The 17,110-nt window shown below is 31.9% G+C and overlaps 1 protein-coding gene across 1 annotated transcript; it reads right to left on the bottom strand.

The window, feature by feature from the left end:
• Positions 1-4,461: 4,461 nt before the first annotated feature.
• On the bottom strand, positions 4,462-16,937 carry LOC111715644 (uncharacterized). Its single transcript, XM_023490992.1, has 11 exons — positions 16,910-16,937; positions 16,391-16,449; positions 16,022-16,081; positions 14,682-14,753; positions 13,937-14,035; positions 12,395-12,597; positions 11,597-11,703; positions 7,467-7,571; positions 6,191-6,264; positions 5,539-5,628; positions 4,462-4,801 (listed from the first exon to the last, which is right to left on the bottom strand). The coding sequence occupies exons 6-11, from the start codon at positions 12,561-12,563 to the stop codon at positions 4,639-4,641; spliced, it is 708 nt and encodes a 235-aa protein (XP_023346760.1). The 5' UTR covers positions 12,564-12,597; positions 13,937-14,035; positions 14,682-14,753; positions 16,022-16,081; positions 16,391-16,449; positions 16,910-16,937; the 3' UTR covers positions 4,462-4,638.
• Between the last annotated feature and the right edge of the window lie 173 nt (positions 16,938-17,110).

Here is a 17,110-nt window from a genome sequence, read left to right as displayed (position 1 = left end):
GTGCAGTGCAAACAGACCTATGTCACTATAAATAATTTAAAAAGGGGATGGTGGAGTTGGCACATTTGATGTAGGGGGGGGGGGCCCGCCTTCATTTTTGGTTCAAATCTTCCAATTTTTTGGGTGCACGCCTAATTAGTGATCGAAATTCCTAAAATAAAATCAAATTGAATTTNAGAGGTCGTAAGAGGTCATTAGAAGGTCAAACACTGGATTTTTTGCTGCTACTGTATTCCCTGGGTCCCTAGCTTTCGTTTGATGTGCATAAAGCCATAGTTGAAATATTTTCTATTTCTGGAGGTCATTAGAGGTCATTAGAGGTCATTAGAGGTCATTAAAATTCAATTTGATTTTATTTTAGGAATTTCGATCACTAATTAGGCGTGCACCCAAAAAATTGGAAGATTTGAACCAAAAATGAAGGCAGGGCCCCCCCCCCTACATCAAATGTGCCAACTCCACCATCCCCTCTAAAGCTATTGCTAAAACAATTTGCTTGTTTAACAACATCACATATACTTAATTATCATTATTAAAGTCGTCTTCTTTTCCCACGGTTTTCTGGCTCTCATTGTAGTTCAAGCTCATTCTTATTATCTACTTGTTAGCACTTTTTCCTGTTTTTTTTTTCAGAGATGTGGAATCTGCGCATGTTCAGGAGTTCATGAAAGCTTTCGAAGACGACGTAACCTTGGAATTGAAGAAATATAGGTTTGCATAATCTGGACAAAATGGCGGACCTAACAATTGGAAACTGCTTTTACATATTTTACCGCCTTTTGTCCTATATTACCGACCTATTTTTTCTCCGAAAGAGGGAGGTTAGGTTACTTAACGTCCCTAAGGACTGTTCTGTAAAATAATCACCCGTTTTTCGGGGGGGGGGGGGAATTTGCGCATTTTCATATCAAAAGACGATAAAATTGCCTTTAACTACTTTTTCGGGAAATTAAAAATTTCACTTAACCACAGGTTCCCTCGAGCAATTTTGGGAACCCTTGGTAAAATTAAATTCCCTGAACTTCCCTGTAAAGTAGTTGTAAATAATAAGTAAAATGGGCAGCTTGTATTGCAAGATACTAAAAAATTGATTTAAATTAAAGCTTTATCACTGTATTAGCCTTTCTACATATGCATGTATTGTTTTTTTTTCTCTATTAGTCACAAGAACTTTTGCATATAAATTGGCTCTTATAAACAATTTAAGTTTAAAAAGATGATTCATGCTAATGTATTATTATCTTCTGCAAACGGTTTAAGTTAATGCGATTATAAACTATTTTTAATTAATTTTGATCATTTTACTAGATTTTTTATAATCTTTTATGCATTCAAGTAAGTTGACTGTGTTTTCAAACAGACATTTATTTAGCCTTTTCCCTCTTCTTGGCAAATATTCTGTTGAATCAACTAAAATTGTAACAATGGAACAATATTTCTTATTAATATTATTACTAAATAAATGTGCTCTGCTTAACCATTCATTTTCTTAATAAATCTTTTAAGTTAACGGAAGTACTTTGGATCATTATATAACTGACCCGGATATTGGACAATTTTAAGCTTTTGTCAACGTTTCCGCTCCATTTCCGTCCGCAATGCTTCTCTTTTAAGAGCTTCTGAAAGTTTCTTAAGAAAGAAAATGTTTCAATTTTGTCTCAAACAAAACCTGAAATAGTTTTTATTTTGGTATCATGGTATGAAGAAAACATGTGTTTGTAAAGAAAGTATATCAAATTGACAAATGAAATGTATGTCTCGCATTTTCTACATTTTTGGTAGAAATTATCACAATTGCAGTAGATTGTATGAAATGTCCACATTTTAGTTTGCGAGTTGTGACTTCTATTAAAACTTTACTTTTAGGGCGATTTGCTACCCATTGACAATATTAGCTTTTAACTGTTTTTACTAGGCAAAAAATGTCATCTTTAGCGGTACGCACCCTTTTTTTTGCGGTAAATATACAAGTTCATATACAGATGTAAAGGATGCATTCAAAGCATATACTCATACTGTTGTAGAAATCTTAATTTTTTTTTGATATTTTAGCGAAAATACTATCATACCCCGATGCGTGGTATATAAAATATTGAATAAAAAAAATTAAACCCTAATTGAGCCATACATCGAAAGAATTTTTCAAATGTCGTCTTGACAATTTTTCAATGTTTTTTTACTATTTTACGTAAATCTCAGTATTGGCGAATATACATAGCATGAATATAGATAGCCATGAATAATTCATTGAATATGCGGGAACAGTTTTAAAGAGCTCCATATAATCATTTAATTAAAAATACTAAATTTCTCCAACATTCCATTATCAGAAAGTGAAGAATACGAAATTTGATTAAATCTTTCGCTTTTATGGCTAATTTAGGGTTTGACTGTGTCATATATAGTCGCGAAAAGCTGTTCCACACTGTTGTGAACGTTTCAATCAGTATTGAAAAGAATATGTTTAAATTCCGTATTTATTTATCAATAACACGTTTAATTTGAAAGAAAGAGAGCATAGACTTATAAAAAGAAAATATATACAAGTTAAATAACAAGGTACTAAAACTACCATCATCACGACACGATTTTATTTTTATAAGTATAAGGTGAAACTATTTTGCACTTTTTCGATTTTGGGAAGAGGCCTATGGGCGACTATCACTTATGTCCTTAATAAGTGATACAATGTATTTTTCTTAATCTGATCATTTTTCTAGGATCTGTGGGCAATGACACGTTTATGTTCATACTGATGATATTTCTATTTTAAGGATAGATAAATTAAATTTAGCGATAAATATGTATGAAATATTAAGTTCAAAGGATATTATTTCTTCGCTGTTTAAAATCGTTAATTACTGAAAGAGTTTTAAATGTTTCCACTTTTTCTTTTGAAAATGTTACTTGTAATTTGTTAATATATAACTTTTTGCGTGTGAAAAAAGGATATCACAATTGGGGGGGGGGGGGGGGGGGGGGGGGTGTTAGGTGCACATAATCAGTCATATTCAGTTTTATGAACATAAAGGGATTGTTCGTGGTTTAAACAAAATTCAACTTATGACAGAGGGAATTTCTACTTTGTAAAATACAATTCAAATAATAATTATTTTGGCCTTTTTGTTCGGATGTCGTCTTCGTTAGTTAAGTTTTTACCTAAATGTTTCGATCTTATTCTGAGATCTGTGATTTCGCAATATCTACAAAAACAAAATTCTTCCAATTATTGCGGCGACAGAGGGTTAATTCTCATCTTAAACAAATTTTAAGACGATTTCTTCAATGACACCTCCAGAAGTTTTTTCCTTGGCCAGAGTCTTGGAATTACTCGCATTAAAATCCCGGATTTACTCGCTATAAAATCCCGGATTGACACTCAATAAAATCCCGGATTTACTTGCAATAAAATCTCGGATTTACTCGCAATAAAATCCCGAATCTCCTTGCAATAAAATCCCGGATTTACTCGTAATAAAATCCCGGTTTACTTGCAATGAAATCCCGGATTTAAACGCAATAAAATCTCGAATTTACACGCAATAAAATCCCGGATCAATAAATTCCGGCTTTACTTGCAATAAAATCCCGCATTTACTTGCAATGAAATCCAAAACACGCAATAAAATCCCGGATCAATAAAATTCCGACTTTACTTGCAATATAATCCCGGACTTGTTTGCAATAAAATCCCGGATTTAAAAAGGATAATGTCCTATTTTCCATCCCCCCCCCTCCCCAGGGAGGAGAGCAATTTTTAAAAATATACACCCCTGTCCTTTGGGATTAATATCTAAAAACGAATAAGAAGGTAGCTTTCATATTTCATATTTCATCTAAAAAACTTATATTTTTAATTCATCAATACAGGTTATGTAAAACAATTACTATTCTTATTTCACAGTTTTAATTAATTCTCTGAAAAATGGATAATTTTTACAATATTTTCAAAGAAACTGAAACAATACAAACAAAATGTAAAACCAAAATGTAGAGAAAATTTTAAAAAAACTAAATTTTAAATCACACTCAATTTATAATGTAGTAAGAAATTTAAAATAGACAGAAAAATAAATTTTAATTTTCAATTTTTTTACTTTTCCCCTTATATTCTTATCTACCTAATTACCTTTTGCTTAATTTGTTTTTTTTTCCCCCTTAGACCATTCTTCCAAAAAAAGTTGTTTATGTATTAAATGAGCCTTAAAAAAATCCTTCAATATGGTTATATGGGGGGTTTAGATGCAGCAAAGCAAAGTAATATCTTTTAGATATTTGTTTAGAGCAAGCACTTTTTTAAAAACTTTTAAAGTTTTTTTAGGCTGAATGAAAAATGATATGATTTATAAAAAAAATTTCCGAATGAATAGTGCTTAAAAACATAGAATTAAGAAACATTAAATGTTAGGCTAATGTTGAACTACTGAATTATTATTCAATGCTAACTTTTATGAAACAATATTTAAAATAAATTTCATTTATTGTATATTAAAATATTTAAAGAATGTATCTTGTTGTTTTAGATGTTGACCAAAGAGTTTCTTTGGTTTTAATCTTTTTTCCAAACCAGAACATCTCTATGATCAATGCTATATTGATTAATTGATTGACTGATTGATTGATAGGTGATTGAGGAAACTATCCCCAGTTGATATTGAGCCAAGGTTGAAAGGTTCCCTCAGGTTGAATATTCTCTGCATATGAAACTAGATCAGCTCTGGTTCCCTGGTATATCCATCCATCTCCCTTCTTCAGGTTGGCCGGAGGAATGTGTTCCTTGGTGGCGGAATGAAACATCAACCTGAATCGAAGCGTTAAAGGAACTGTAAGTATAATTCCATAATCCATGCAAAGATGACAATTCCATATTTACATCAGTAACCTTTAAGTTTTGTCTCATCAGGTATAAATTAGAACTATGTTTTTGTGAGTTGAAACTTTTTCACTTGCGGTTTTTTGCGAAAGTACTAGCCAATTTCTTGTTATAAGAAGCAATGGAGATATTATCTGAATTAAACACTTTTTGAGCAAAACGATAGATTTTCCACATTTTTGATGAGATTAAGGTTTCAAGGTTACCATTGTAAATCAGGAATTGTCATCTTAATGCATGGACGGTCATTTCAAATTATACTTTTTATGGAAACTATATATCTATAAATATAAATAAGTAATATTTGTTTGGTTGGGTGACCGTTCGTCCGATCATAACTCAGAAACCACTTGACCGATTTGCCTCAATTTGATTGGGAAACTCGGGAAAACCGCGGAAATATTCTAAGTCTGGTTTAAGTTATGTTATAAATTTAGTAGGTCGACTTTTATAGCAAAAATTTAGTCGACTAAGTGCGGGTAAACGGTGGGATTAACAATGAAAAACCTGGACGGCAGCGGGTTCCCAAGCTAGTCCTCAATAAAATTTGAGGCAAATATATCAATGGTTTTATCAATTATGATTACATATTCTAACAGACAGACAAAAAGAGATTACTACTATAAATTAGATTATTTTCAAAACATGAGTTTATATTTATTTACCTGTGCTGTGAATAAGACTCCTTCAGAGAGTTAATAAATTCATCATCAAACTTGGCATGGCAGGCATCCATGTGACCCCAGCACCAACAGCTATATATTTCAGAAAATAAAACAAAAGTGAAAACAAAAATAAAATTGATTAAAAAAATGGAAAGTATTCAATTTCATTTTGAAAGAATTTGTATCCTACCCTTTACCAAGGAGTATGAAATAGAAGGGAGATATAACTGACGTGGCCCGCCCTACCATATGATTATACATGCTTTGCAGACGGTACTTTATTTGTATAAGAAATATATGTCTGATGTACAATTACCGCGTATACAATAACCTATTCTAAATATTTCTTATACAAATGGAGTACCCGTCTGTAAAGCATGTATAATCATATGGTAGGGCGGGCCGCGTCAGTTGTATCTCCCTTCTATTTCGTACTCCTTTTAATAATTTTATTATTTAATAATTTATGTTCTGGTCGAACAAAATTTATCCATTACTGTAAGAATTTGGAGGATGTCTGATTTGACCCCAAAGATGATGTTGTCTTTACAAACTATATTTACCGGAAGAATTTGGAGGGTGTGGGGTGGGAACTGGACAGGTTATCTGATTTGACCCCAAAGAGGATGTTTTCTTTACAAACTATATTTACCGGAAGCAGAATGAGGCAAGATAAGGACATCCATCCACCCAGTGTGTATTCTCATTACAATATTTACAGTTGGCCTACAATACAACAAAACAAAGATAAATGCATTGCAGAAAAATTAAATGTACGGTGGTTGGCTATTATATCAATACTAGGCTTTTAGTATGCTTTGCGCCCATCTCCTATTTTAATTGTGAATATTTTCTTCTTGAATACATTGTAAAATAAAAAAAAGTAAGAATAGTTTACGGATTTTACAAACTAATTTCATGGATATTCAAAATTTTCATTAATTGAATTTTATTAAGAGGCAAAGTTATTAAAATTCGATTATCCATAGACTTTCCCTGGGGTCGCACAAGGTCCTACAAGGTCCAATTGGTTTAGCCGTTCTGACGATTATTGGATACAAACAGACAAGCAAAGCATATACCTAGATGAGGAATGAGGACGACTTTTTAATTAAGTTTTTATTGTTAACAAGCTTTTTTTCGAATTAAAGTTTACAATTAATTAAAGAGAAGCTGTCTTACTTAACAGCTTCTCTATGCTTCCATGTTTTTGTGTATTCATGCTGTTTAAAAGCATGATATAAATCAAAATTAGATTAAAGTAGTTTCTTATTATATTGATATAATCGCCAACCACCAAAGTAAGACTAATTATTAAAAACATAGTTTCGAGTATTTTAATTTCATTTAAACTTCAAATGATTTTATATTTGTAGAAGTTAAAAATTCATTTTAAAAATTGCATAATGAAATAAAATATTTTCAAATTTAAGTTTTTTGCAGTCACACCTTGTTTTTTAGCATAAAATCAGATTAGTCTAAAAATGTATTTTTAAAAGTTATTAACCAAAAAATATATCAATATAAAGAGCGTCCCATATCATATTAGATTATCTCCAATCTTTAACACCAAAATAAACCCTTAATACTCGAAAAACTTATCATTTTCCGCAAGAAAATTCTTATATAAGCCTTAAGTTATTTTTCAAAATGATTCATTCTAATGACATTTTCTAATTAGTTCCGAAAATCGTAATTTAGACCCGTTCTCGGTCTAATATGATGTGGGACACCCTGTATTCTAGCATTTTCCTCATTTTTTTAGGAAAAATATGTTTTATTCTAGATTTTAATTACACATTGAGCCTGTATTACGGTAGGTAATATCTTTCCTAACTTTTCTTGTTTCCGGCTATTTAAATTTGAGTTCATATCTTCATTTTTAAAAAAAATTTCATTTAAAACTTTCATAGTCGCTTTATGCTTACCTTGAACCCCTTCTTCTCCCAGGAAAGCAGCTTCTTGCACTTGTTGTGCACGTCATAGTGTTCTGTACTTCCTCGTGCTCCACAGGATACACAGAAACCTTTCCACTGGACGCACACAAATCAATACATTTTTAGGACAATTTAGATAAAACATCACAATCCTCCCCTTGGTTAGTGATCCAGTGATCAGAGATGGAATTTAATTAATTGGAGAGATTGCTTGACTACCTACTGCCGGTTCAAATCCGATGTAATCATCATGAATCTTGAATTCTGAATTGGTGAAAGTGATTTAAGTTTGAACCAACGTTAGGTAGTTCAGCCACCTAGCTCCAATTAATTAAATTCCGTCCCAGATTTTATAAATCGAAGATGTATTTGAACTACGTAGGTTGAATTTAACCCTGCACGTCTCTTCTGAACATTGTTCCTTTAACAAAGAAAATTGTCGAGAAATTCTGTTTTTAATTTAAAAATCACTGAGGGGATAATTTTTAATTTATTAGAACGAACTAATACTCCTTAATAACGTTTGGATAATTAATTGAATAAAATGTTTCACCGCCTTTGACAAACACTATCAGTCCCATTATTCCCCTAACAGAGGAACGTTAAGTTACCTAGCGTCCCTTGGGACTATAAAGTAAATTAACGACCCGCTCTGCAAAGTTTTGTTAACAAATTGGAGCATTTTCATCTTTAAAGACGATAAATTGTGAACAACTACTTTTCGGGAAATACAAATTTTTACTTAAGGCGGGTTTCCTAAACAAATACAAAAATAGGAAACTAGACAACTACACCAATAGGAAACTTGACAACTAGGCAAATAGGAAACTAGACAAATACACAAATAGGAAAATAGACAAGTACATAAATAGGAAACTAGACAACTACACAATTAAGAAACTTAACAACTTCACAATTAAGAAACTAGACAACTACACAAATATTAAACGTAACAACTACCCAGGAAACCACACAATTAAACGAATTCGAAACTTGACAATCACACAAATAAGAAGCTTATAGGCAACTACATAAATAGGAAACTAGACAACTATACAATTAAGAAACTAGACAACTACACAAATAGTGACTTCACAACTACCCAGGAAACCAGACAATTAAACGAATTCGAAACTTGACAACTACACAAATAGTAAACTAGACAACTACACAAAAAGGAAACTTGACAACTGCGCAAATAGGAAACTTGACAACTGCACAAATAGAAAACTAGACAAATACACAAATAGGAAACTTGACAACTACACAAATAGGAAACTACACAGCTACACTAAACGGAACTAGATATCTCAACAAATAGGATATAGGAATCTTGACAACTACACAGATAGAAAAGTAGACAACTACACAAATAGGAAACTAGGCAATTAAACAAATAGGAAACTAGACAAATAAGCAAATAGGAAATTAGACAACTACGCAAATAGAAAAACAGACAACTCTACAAATACGAAGTTAGACAAAAAAACAAATAAGAAACTTGAAAACTAGACAAATAGAAAATAGACAATTTTATAAATACAACATTAGACAACTAGACAAATAGGAAACTAGACAACTACACATATAGGAAACTAGTCAACTACACAAATAGGAAACTAGTCAACTACACAATTAGGAAGCTCAACAACTACACAAATAGGAAACTAGTCAACCACACAACTTGGAAACTAGACAACTACACAAATAGGAAAGTAGGCAACCACACAAATAGGAAACTAGACAACTACACAAATAGGAAGCTAGTCAACCACACAACTAGGAAACTAGACAACTGCACAGATAGGAAACTAGGCAACCACACAACTTGGAAACTAGACAACTACACGAATAGGAAACTAGTCAACCACACAACTAGGAAACTAGACAACTGCACAAATAGGAAACTAGTAAACCACACAAAAAGACGACTAGACAATAAAACAAAAATAAAGTAAACATTTAAACAAAAAAGGAAAGTTGAAATGTACACAAGTACTGGAAAACTAGACAAATAGGAAACTAAACAAAATAGAAACTACTTGTCCTGTTTTTTTGATAGAATCCCTTTATGTTCTGCATATCGAGAAGAAGTAATCTTAGGGGAAGATAAATTCACACTGTAGTTAATGGTAACTTCACCTTTTCCTATCTTTGGTTTTCCCCCTGTTCTTCGTACGGGAAAATAAGGATATTTTAGTCTTCATTTTAGATTTGTTTAGATACGAAACTTAAAGAGTAACCTACAACAGATTAGACTTCAGAGACGACTGTAAGGAAATTTATACCGTCTGTTTCCTAATATTCCTGATACCCGCAATAGTTAAAGTGTGTCCTTTTTCGCCAAATATTTTTTTTCAGCCATTACAAAATTTTTGCTAGTCAGAAGACTTAACTTAGCCGGCCTTGGGATCGTTCTATATTTAAAGTTTCAAGTCGTCTTCACTCTTCACAGTCTCATTCTTTTCTGGGTAACTCTGTATAAAAATTGTATTTAAGAATTTGATACCAACGGGGGTAAAGTTAAAAACAACATTTTTTCTCTGCTTGTCCTCGATCATAGCTTATGAAGCTCCTCACCGATTTGTCTCAAACCTGTTCTTAGCATGGTTGAAAGATAACAAATGACTTGGTCGATTTTTGTAGGAAAGGTTAAAATTTCAAGGCAAAGCTGGTTCCCAAGCTACCATTTTAAATAAAAAGAAATATAAAACAATGAAAAATTAAATAAAAAACTTTTCATTTTTTAACATCCAAGGGTAAAAAATTAAATCTGCAAGATTTCTTAAGATTTGATCTTTACTAACACTGTAGACTCAGTTAAAATTGACAGGGCCTGAAACTTCAATCAACTAGTTTCAAATGACCCTCAATTTAAAGAATGCTATTATTTATGATAAATATGTATGGGCATCAATTTTGTGGACGAACGAAATGTTTTGTGAAAGATGTTGTCGTTCAGAATTAAACGAACGTCGGGCGAACAACTCAGATCATTCAAAGAAATAAAAAAACGATAGTTTACGAAAAAAATAAATAAAACGAACTTGAAAAAAACTATTGTTTTAATATATCCAAAAGATTACAAAAAAACTATGATTTTTTACTAAACGAACAATTTTTTAAAGAAACTGCTGAACAAACTCTCGTTTTTACTAAACGAACGCTTATTTAGAAAAAAATGTTTGAATAAAAAACCCTAATGCGTCCATCTCTAGACTTTGGAAGTTGTGATAACCAAAGTTTCATTGATCTTGCATACTTTGGTGCTTGAAATGTGCTTTGTAAGAGGAGAACAATCTTGATGTTCCGTGGTTCATGTTTCTAAAAATCCGGGTCTGTGAATCTGCAAATTCATACAGGTCCGGATGGGAATCAATGGGGCTAAAATGTAGCGGAACCCGTGGATCCAGTTTCAAACCCCCAGTTTCGTACCATCAAACGATATCCTTTGTCAAGTGATCGAGATAATCCTGTTTGGAATTCAGAAATAATTAATTTCTAGAATAATTACTAATCGTTAAAACGCCCACACTCCATATTAAAGGAATTGAGAATTACAAAACTTGTTCGAGTTTATAAAAATAAGTTTAGTTACTTTATAATGATTTCCTTGTTCCTCATGAGTCCTGACGTGGTTTATAAAACAAGTATTTACGTCAGAATAGAAATCATTCATATATTTCAACTCCCTGGTCGTATAAAAAGACAGGGAGATAAAAAATTGAACACCAGATATTCTATAAATAGTCTCCGAAAACCATAATTCCCCGCAAGCAACCTGAAGATCCTGGAACCATACCTGTTCTTTTTGCAAACATATCAACATAAATATGCTTCTTAACATAATATTTTATAAAGGTATTTTGGATAAGGTTGTTGTGATGAAGGAAGTTCCTAGGACAAAAACACATTTTAACATTATCTGTGAGGTAATTTTCATTCTTAAACAAATGAAAACTTACCCAAATAATTTAAGATGTTATTATACTTACCCACGAGTGTCAGATCTTATTTATATAAATAATAAACATCATTAACCCTTCAGGGCTTTATCCATTAAACCTAAACAATCGACTGATTGATTGATTGATTTTATTAATTGATTGATTTATCGCTGCCTGAACAGTTGAAGCAGAACCTTCTAGTTCCTTCAAGGCAAGTAGTTCTGCCTTTATCTCTACTCTTGATCCACCTCGCAACTGGTCGTTACGGTTAACTGGAGCTCCTAAATATATATCAAATATTTTTTCCAGATATTCCAGGTGTACCAGAGTTCTCGATACTTAGGTAAGCAGAGGTTGAATACTCAATTTATTATTCAATTTATTATTCAATTTATTATTCAATTTATTATTCAATTTATTATTAAATTTATTATTTATCTGTTTTTTGATTGAATAACACATTGAGTATTGAATATATTTATATTTCTAAGAACTAACTGTATATAGGCGGCTTTTAAATTTTGTTACATGAGGAACAATGGAAATTTTCTTATCCCCCTAAAAAAACTGGAAAATACAAAAAAATATTCAAAATTATTCAAAAACTCGTAGCTTTCTCAGGGTATGTATTATTATTTTTTTTCATTTTTCATATGAGCTTGTTAAGGGGTTGATGGGAAAATACATAGAAAATACATTGATTTTTTATTTGTATTATCCCTTGCTTTTTAGTTGAATAAAAATATAAAAAAAATATGAAATAAAAATGGAAAAAGGGGGAAGGGGTGGCCCGGTGGGGGGTTAGAAATATGGGTTTTAGAACTTATTAACACCCCTGAGCTGTCTTTCTCAAAAAATGTATAAAACGTATAGAAACTTTAAATATTAGTTTTCTGTATATCTCACAAATAATCATGCGGATTTTTTCTTTCTTAGTTAATCTTTTGGGGGATGCCTGCAAAAAGGTTTCACCTGGTTCTACATCAACTGAAACCACTTTATCTCCTGGTCCAGGAAGAGGGATGGGTAGAGAAACAAGATTCTCCACCTGCTGCTCCTCCTCCCCCCTGAGAGCTGAGCCAGGGCGTGGCCTACCAGGCTGTCCAACTGGAAAGTTGGCGCCATTACCTGCCTTTGCCATCGTGTTTTGCCCACCGGGAACTTGCTTCTCTGGTCTAAATATTAGGAGTCATAAATATATATTACAAAAACATTTAACATATTTAAATGAATAAAAAAATAAACATAAAGTGAGTTTTTCCCCTTTTATAAACTTCTTAAAATAAAATCAAGTTGTGATCAGTTTTTTCGCGCAAACCTTCCAAATGAATTTCAAATAATATGCCTTACATGGATTTTTAAACTAAAAATAAACATCGTACATACTCAACGCGATACTTTTAGATTTGGGAGTAATTTTTACTATAAAGAAAATGATGAATTGTAAAAACGAAAAGTATAAAATCCAAAGACAAGATTTTCTTTCATCCTTTGGTTTGGTTACAGCTAGACAAAGGATGAAACGACTATACGGAATTTATATTGTATTTTTGTTTCTTTGCCAAATCATTACATAAACCATGTATAGAGTACATTAAAGGCAGAATACTGAATTAAACTGAGCTGAAAACTTTACAATGGTGAATATTGAGATTAATGTTTGATCCTCTCTTTTTCTTAATATCGAGACTAACCTAATCTTGTTCTTTTATCATAAAAAGTGTATAAAATTCAACCAATCAGAGTCGCGTATATGAAGCCGATAAATTTGAAATTTTGCGCGCCATTTAAGATTAATATACAGAAACGAGAGGAACTCTCTAATTTTGAAAACCGGTTTTTGATTTTTCTCTACTATATCCAAGAAAGAACGGTTTAAGAAGAAAATCAAAAGTGTGTCCATTGGATACTCAGATAAAGTAATCGAGATTAGGTATATCTCATTCTAAAGTTTTCAGCTCTGATGTCTGATTTTAAGAGCTTTAAGTCGTTTTTCCAGTCTCGCCTTTTCAGGGTAATACTAACCCTGTACTATACTTCACATCCATAAATTCATTTATTTTCCCCTCAGATTTCAAAGAAGAAAATCCAAAATTAATTTAAAATTTCATCACATGTTAATTTATACTTCACTAGGACGACATCAATCAATCAGAATTAAGATTACAATACTCATGGACAACTAAAGAATTTAAATAGTTAGCTTAAAACATTTATAAAATAGAATAGATTTTTTCTTTTTGCATCTAAAGAAACTCAAGAAAGTTTAACGGCATTGAAAAATTAAAGCTTTCAGCTGAGAACCAAAAAAATCAGAAATTCTAACAGAATTTTATGATTTACCTTTTTCACGAGGAAATAATTTAAATTGGCTGTCACCGATCTTTAAAAATGTAAAAAGCAGCATGATTATGCAGAACATAAAATGAAGACGGTCAAATTGAACGTGGAATGATAAAACTTTGTGTTCGCAAGGGATGGATTTAAAAAAATTAAAATGGCATCTGAACTAACCTAGCTTGAGCTGGTAGGACTACCTCAGGAGCGGCCGCGGGGCGAGAAGGTAAATCCTCCAATGCTATGATGTCATCGTCTGAACTCTCTGACACTCCACTAGAATATTAGTAAAAACAGGAGAAAAATTAGCAATTCCTGTAATCAGAAAAGAAGTAACCAATGGCTTAACAGAACATATGTTATCAAAATAAGATATAAAGTTATCAAGATGCATTTTCCCAAATGGAAATTTCGGACATTTTCCCAAGTAGCAACTTCCAAAAAGTGGGATTTGCCAAGCGACAACTTTCCGAATCTGTTCTAGCCGCAGTACTCGCCCGTCTCCCCATCCCCTCCCCCCCCCCAAACAAAAAAAATGCAGCCTGCGGCGCCTAAGAAGATCGAACCTAACCTAAAATGTTCATTTTAGAAGTTGCCGATTGGAAGATCACACCTTTTCGAATTTGCCACTTGGGAAAATGTCACTTGGAAATTGTCACTTGGGAAAGTAGTCTTGGAAAAAGACCTTTGGGAAAGTACCTAACACAATCAATAAACATTGCTAAGAATATAATCAAAAAGATGAAACATAAGAAAATATTTTGGAGAAAAAAAATTATATGCGATGATGTAAATGTTCTAAGTCTAAGGAACTGTCATTGTAATTTCAAGTGACCCTCCATTTAAGATCCCTGAACGATTCACAAAGGTACCGCGGAAAAAAATCCCCGAACAAAAATCTGCGAAAAGAAGATTAAAATACCATATCTGCACTACAGGAGCAGCTGGTTTAGAGGATGAAGCAGATTCCCGACTGCCTTTCCGTCTTTTTCTTCTAAATAAAACCAAACTTTAGGAATTGAAAAACCAAAATGTAAGTTTCTATTATTGAGTTTTCTTTATTATTAAATAATCATAAATTTAAAAAGTGTGATGGCGATGATTCACTGTGCTCAGGAGTGTTTTTTTCCCTAAAAATAATACCCCTCTTATTTTAACTTTAATAGTTTATTTTAATTAAGATTTACAATATTTTAAATATTCATATAATATTCGATGGAAATATTTTGAGATTTTTATATTCTTGTTCTTCATTTTCTTCTTGTTTGTACATCTTTCATTCATATTTCGGCTAATTTTGAAAATAAAAAGAAAAGATTTTTTTTTGGGATGTCCTTGTAGTTCGCCATTTTACAAGAAAGAACTATTTTTCAAGGATCTTGTTTTTTTCTGAACCCTGTCTTTAATTGAACTAGCTGAGGATCTTGCTTTCCTTTCATGAAACTCTATATCTGAACTCTGGAATGTTTGCACATGTGTATTATTGTGTAGGGTTGTTAATTGTTTTCAAAACGGTCAACTTTTGTTTAGTTTTTCAATAGTTTTTAAAAATGATCATTTTATTTAGGAAAAAAGATCTTTTTCTCACTTGAACTTTTAGAAAAAGAATAACGATAGTTTAAGAAAACGATCGCTTTTTTTAAAAGGATTTGTGACCATTTTTTATACGATTGTTTTTAAAAAAGATCGGCGATCGCTTTTAAAAAAACGATCGTTTTAAGAAAAACAGCTTTATTGACAATTATGTTAACAATCGTTAACAAAACAACAAACTTTCTAAAAATGGTCGTTTTTGTAAAAATGATCGTTTTTGAAAAAAAATTATATGCAACTTTATTGAATGTCGTCTTACATGAAGTTAAAAAGTAATGAGGGAGCTAAAACTTATTGATATTTTCTTAAACACTTCTCAATGATAAGTACAGATGCCCTTCAGGTCAGAATTTCCTCTCTTCGTTTACGATTGTTGACAAAGGGTCGTTGTTGAAGAAACAACGATCGTTTTAAAAACGCTCGTTTCGTTTTAAATTTTTCATCGTCGTTTTCATAAAGAAACGATCTTTTTTTAAAAATTCGAGTTTTACCAAACTAAAATTTACTAATCCCTGTTTTTTAAACCTGATGATGCAAACTTTTGATGTTTCAAACTTATATTACTTGATCTTCCAGAACTCATATTAAAGGTCTATGACATTGCCAATTGGATTGCAAAAATATAGGGATTAGAAATTAAGAGTTTGTGGCAAAGACTCGATTCCTTACCTGTCTAATTCTTTACCACGTGACTTCCTGTTATTTGAACCATGTCGTCTTTTTTTGGATCTATAACATGATAAAATCAGTCAGAGCCCAGGGCCATTTAAATAGGGTATTTAAACCTATAACAGACCGAGGACGTTCTTTTAAATAACTAGGCCCATACATCTATATTATATATAGATTATATATATATATATATATATATATATTCTCTGTTTGTTTGTTTGTCCGATCATAACACAGGAACCCCTGGACCGATTTGCCACAAATTTTGATTGGGTAACTCAGGAGGCCCACGGGAATGTGTTTAGCTTGGTTTTGAGATTCTAGTTCAAGATTGGGTCGACATTAATTATAATAGCGAAAATTTACTTTTTCCGTGAACGGGTGCGGGTAACTTTTAGCAACCTTGGCAGAGCTGGGTTCCCAAGCTAGTATGGTATAAAGCTAATATTTGTCAAAAATTTAAATTTAAATCTTTTTAGCGTACTTCTATGCAATTCTGTTTTACTATTTCTTTTTAACAACTCCTGGTCAGCATTTTAGGATGGGGTTATACAATTATTTCTCTGAAGTCTGAATTTGTTTTATTTTGTAATTTTTTACTTATTTATGGAGGGCACTGTTCAATGCATCTTACTTGTTGCTAATGTTCATTGTTCATATCCGAATATTTGAAGTCCAGCTTTTTTTTAATATTCTGGGTAAAATCTTGGGTGCTAAGGAGTTTTGATGATAACTTTGCAGGGTTCAATAACAGCTTTTTTTTAAGCAAACGAAAATTTGGGGGATTTAATGAAACCTGATGCACATTAAAAACCCAATTGTTCTGATCATAGTTTCTTTTCCGTATTCAGGTATTTTTGGAATTTAAAAATTATTTTTACTAACTGAAGTGCCTGGATTTCTCGTGGAATTATTAGAAAATCTAATAAAAAAAAACAATTTTGAAAAAGAAAAAATCCATTATTTTAGCAATTGTTACCCCCCCGGTAACAATGGCTAAAATAATGGCCGTTTGGCCAACTATAGCAACATATTTATGTACAAATATACAGTTATATATAAATGAGCGAAGAGCTTTATTATGTA

Source organism: Eurytemora carolleeae, unplaced genomic scaffold (genome assembly GCF_000591075.1).
Source record: "Eurytemora carolleeae unplaced genomic scaffold, Eaff_2.0 scaffold1816, whole genome shotgun sequence".
Classification (NCBI taxonomy): domain Eukaryota; kingdom Metazoa; phylum Arthropoda; class Copepoda; order Calanoida; family Temoridae; genus Eurytemora; species Eurytemora carolleeae.
The sequence above is the reverse complement of the archived record's forward strand: the minus strand, read 5'-3'. Positions and strand labels throughout refer to the sequence as shown.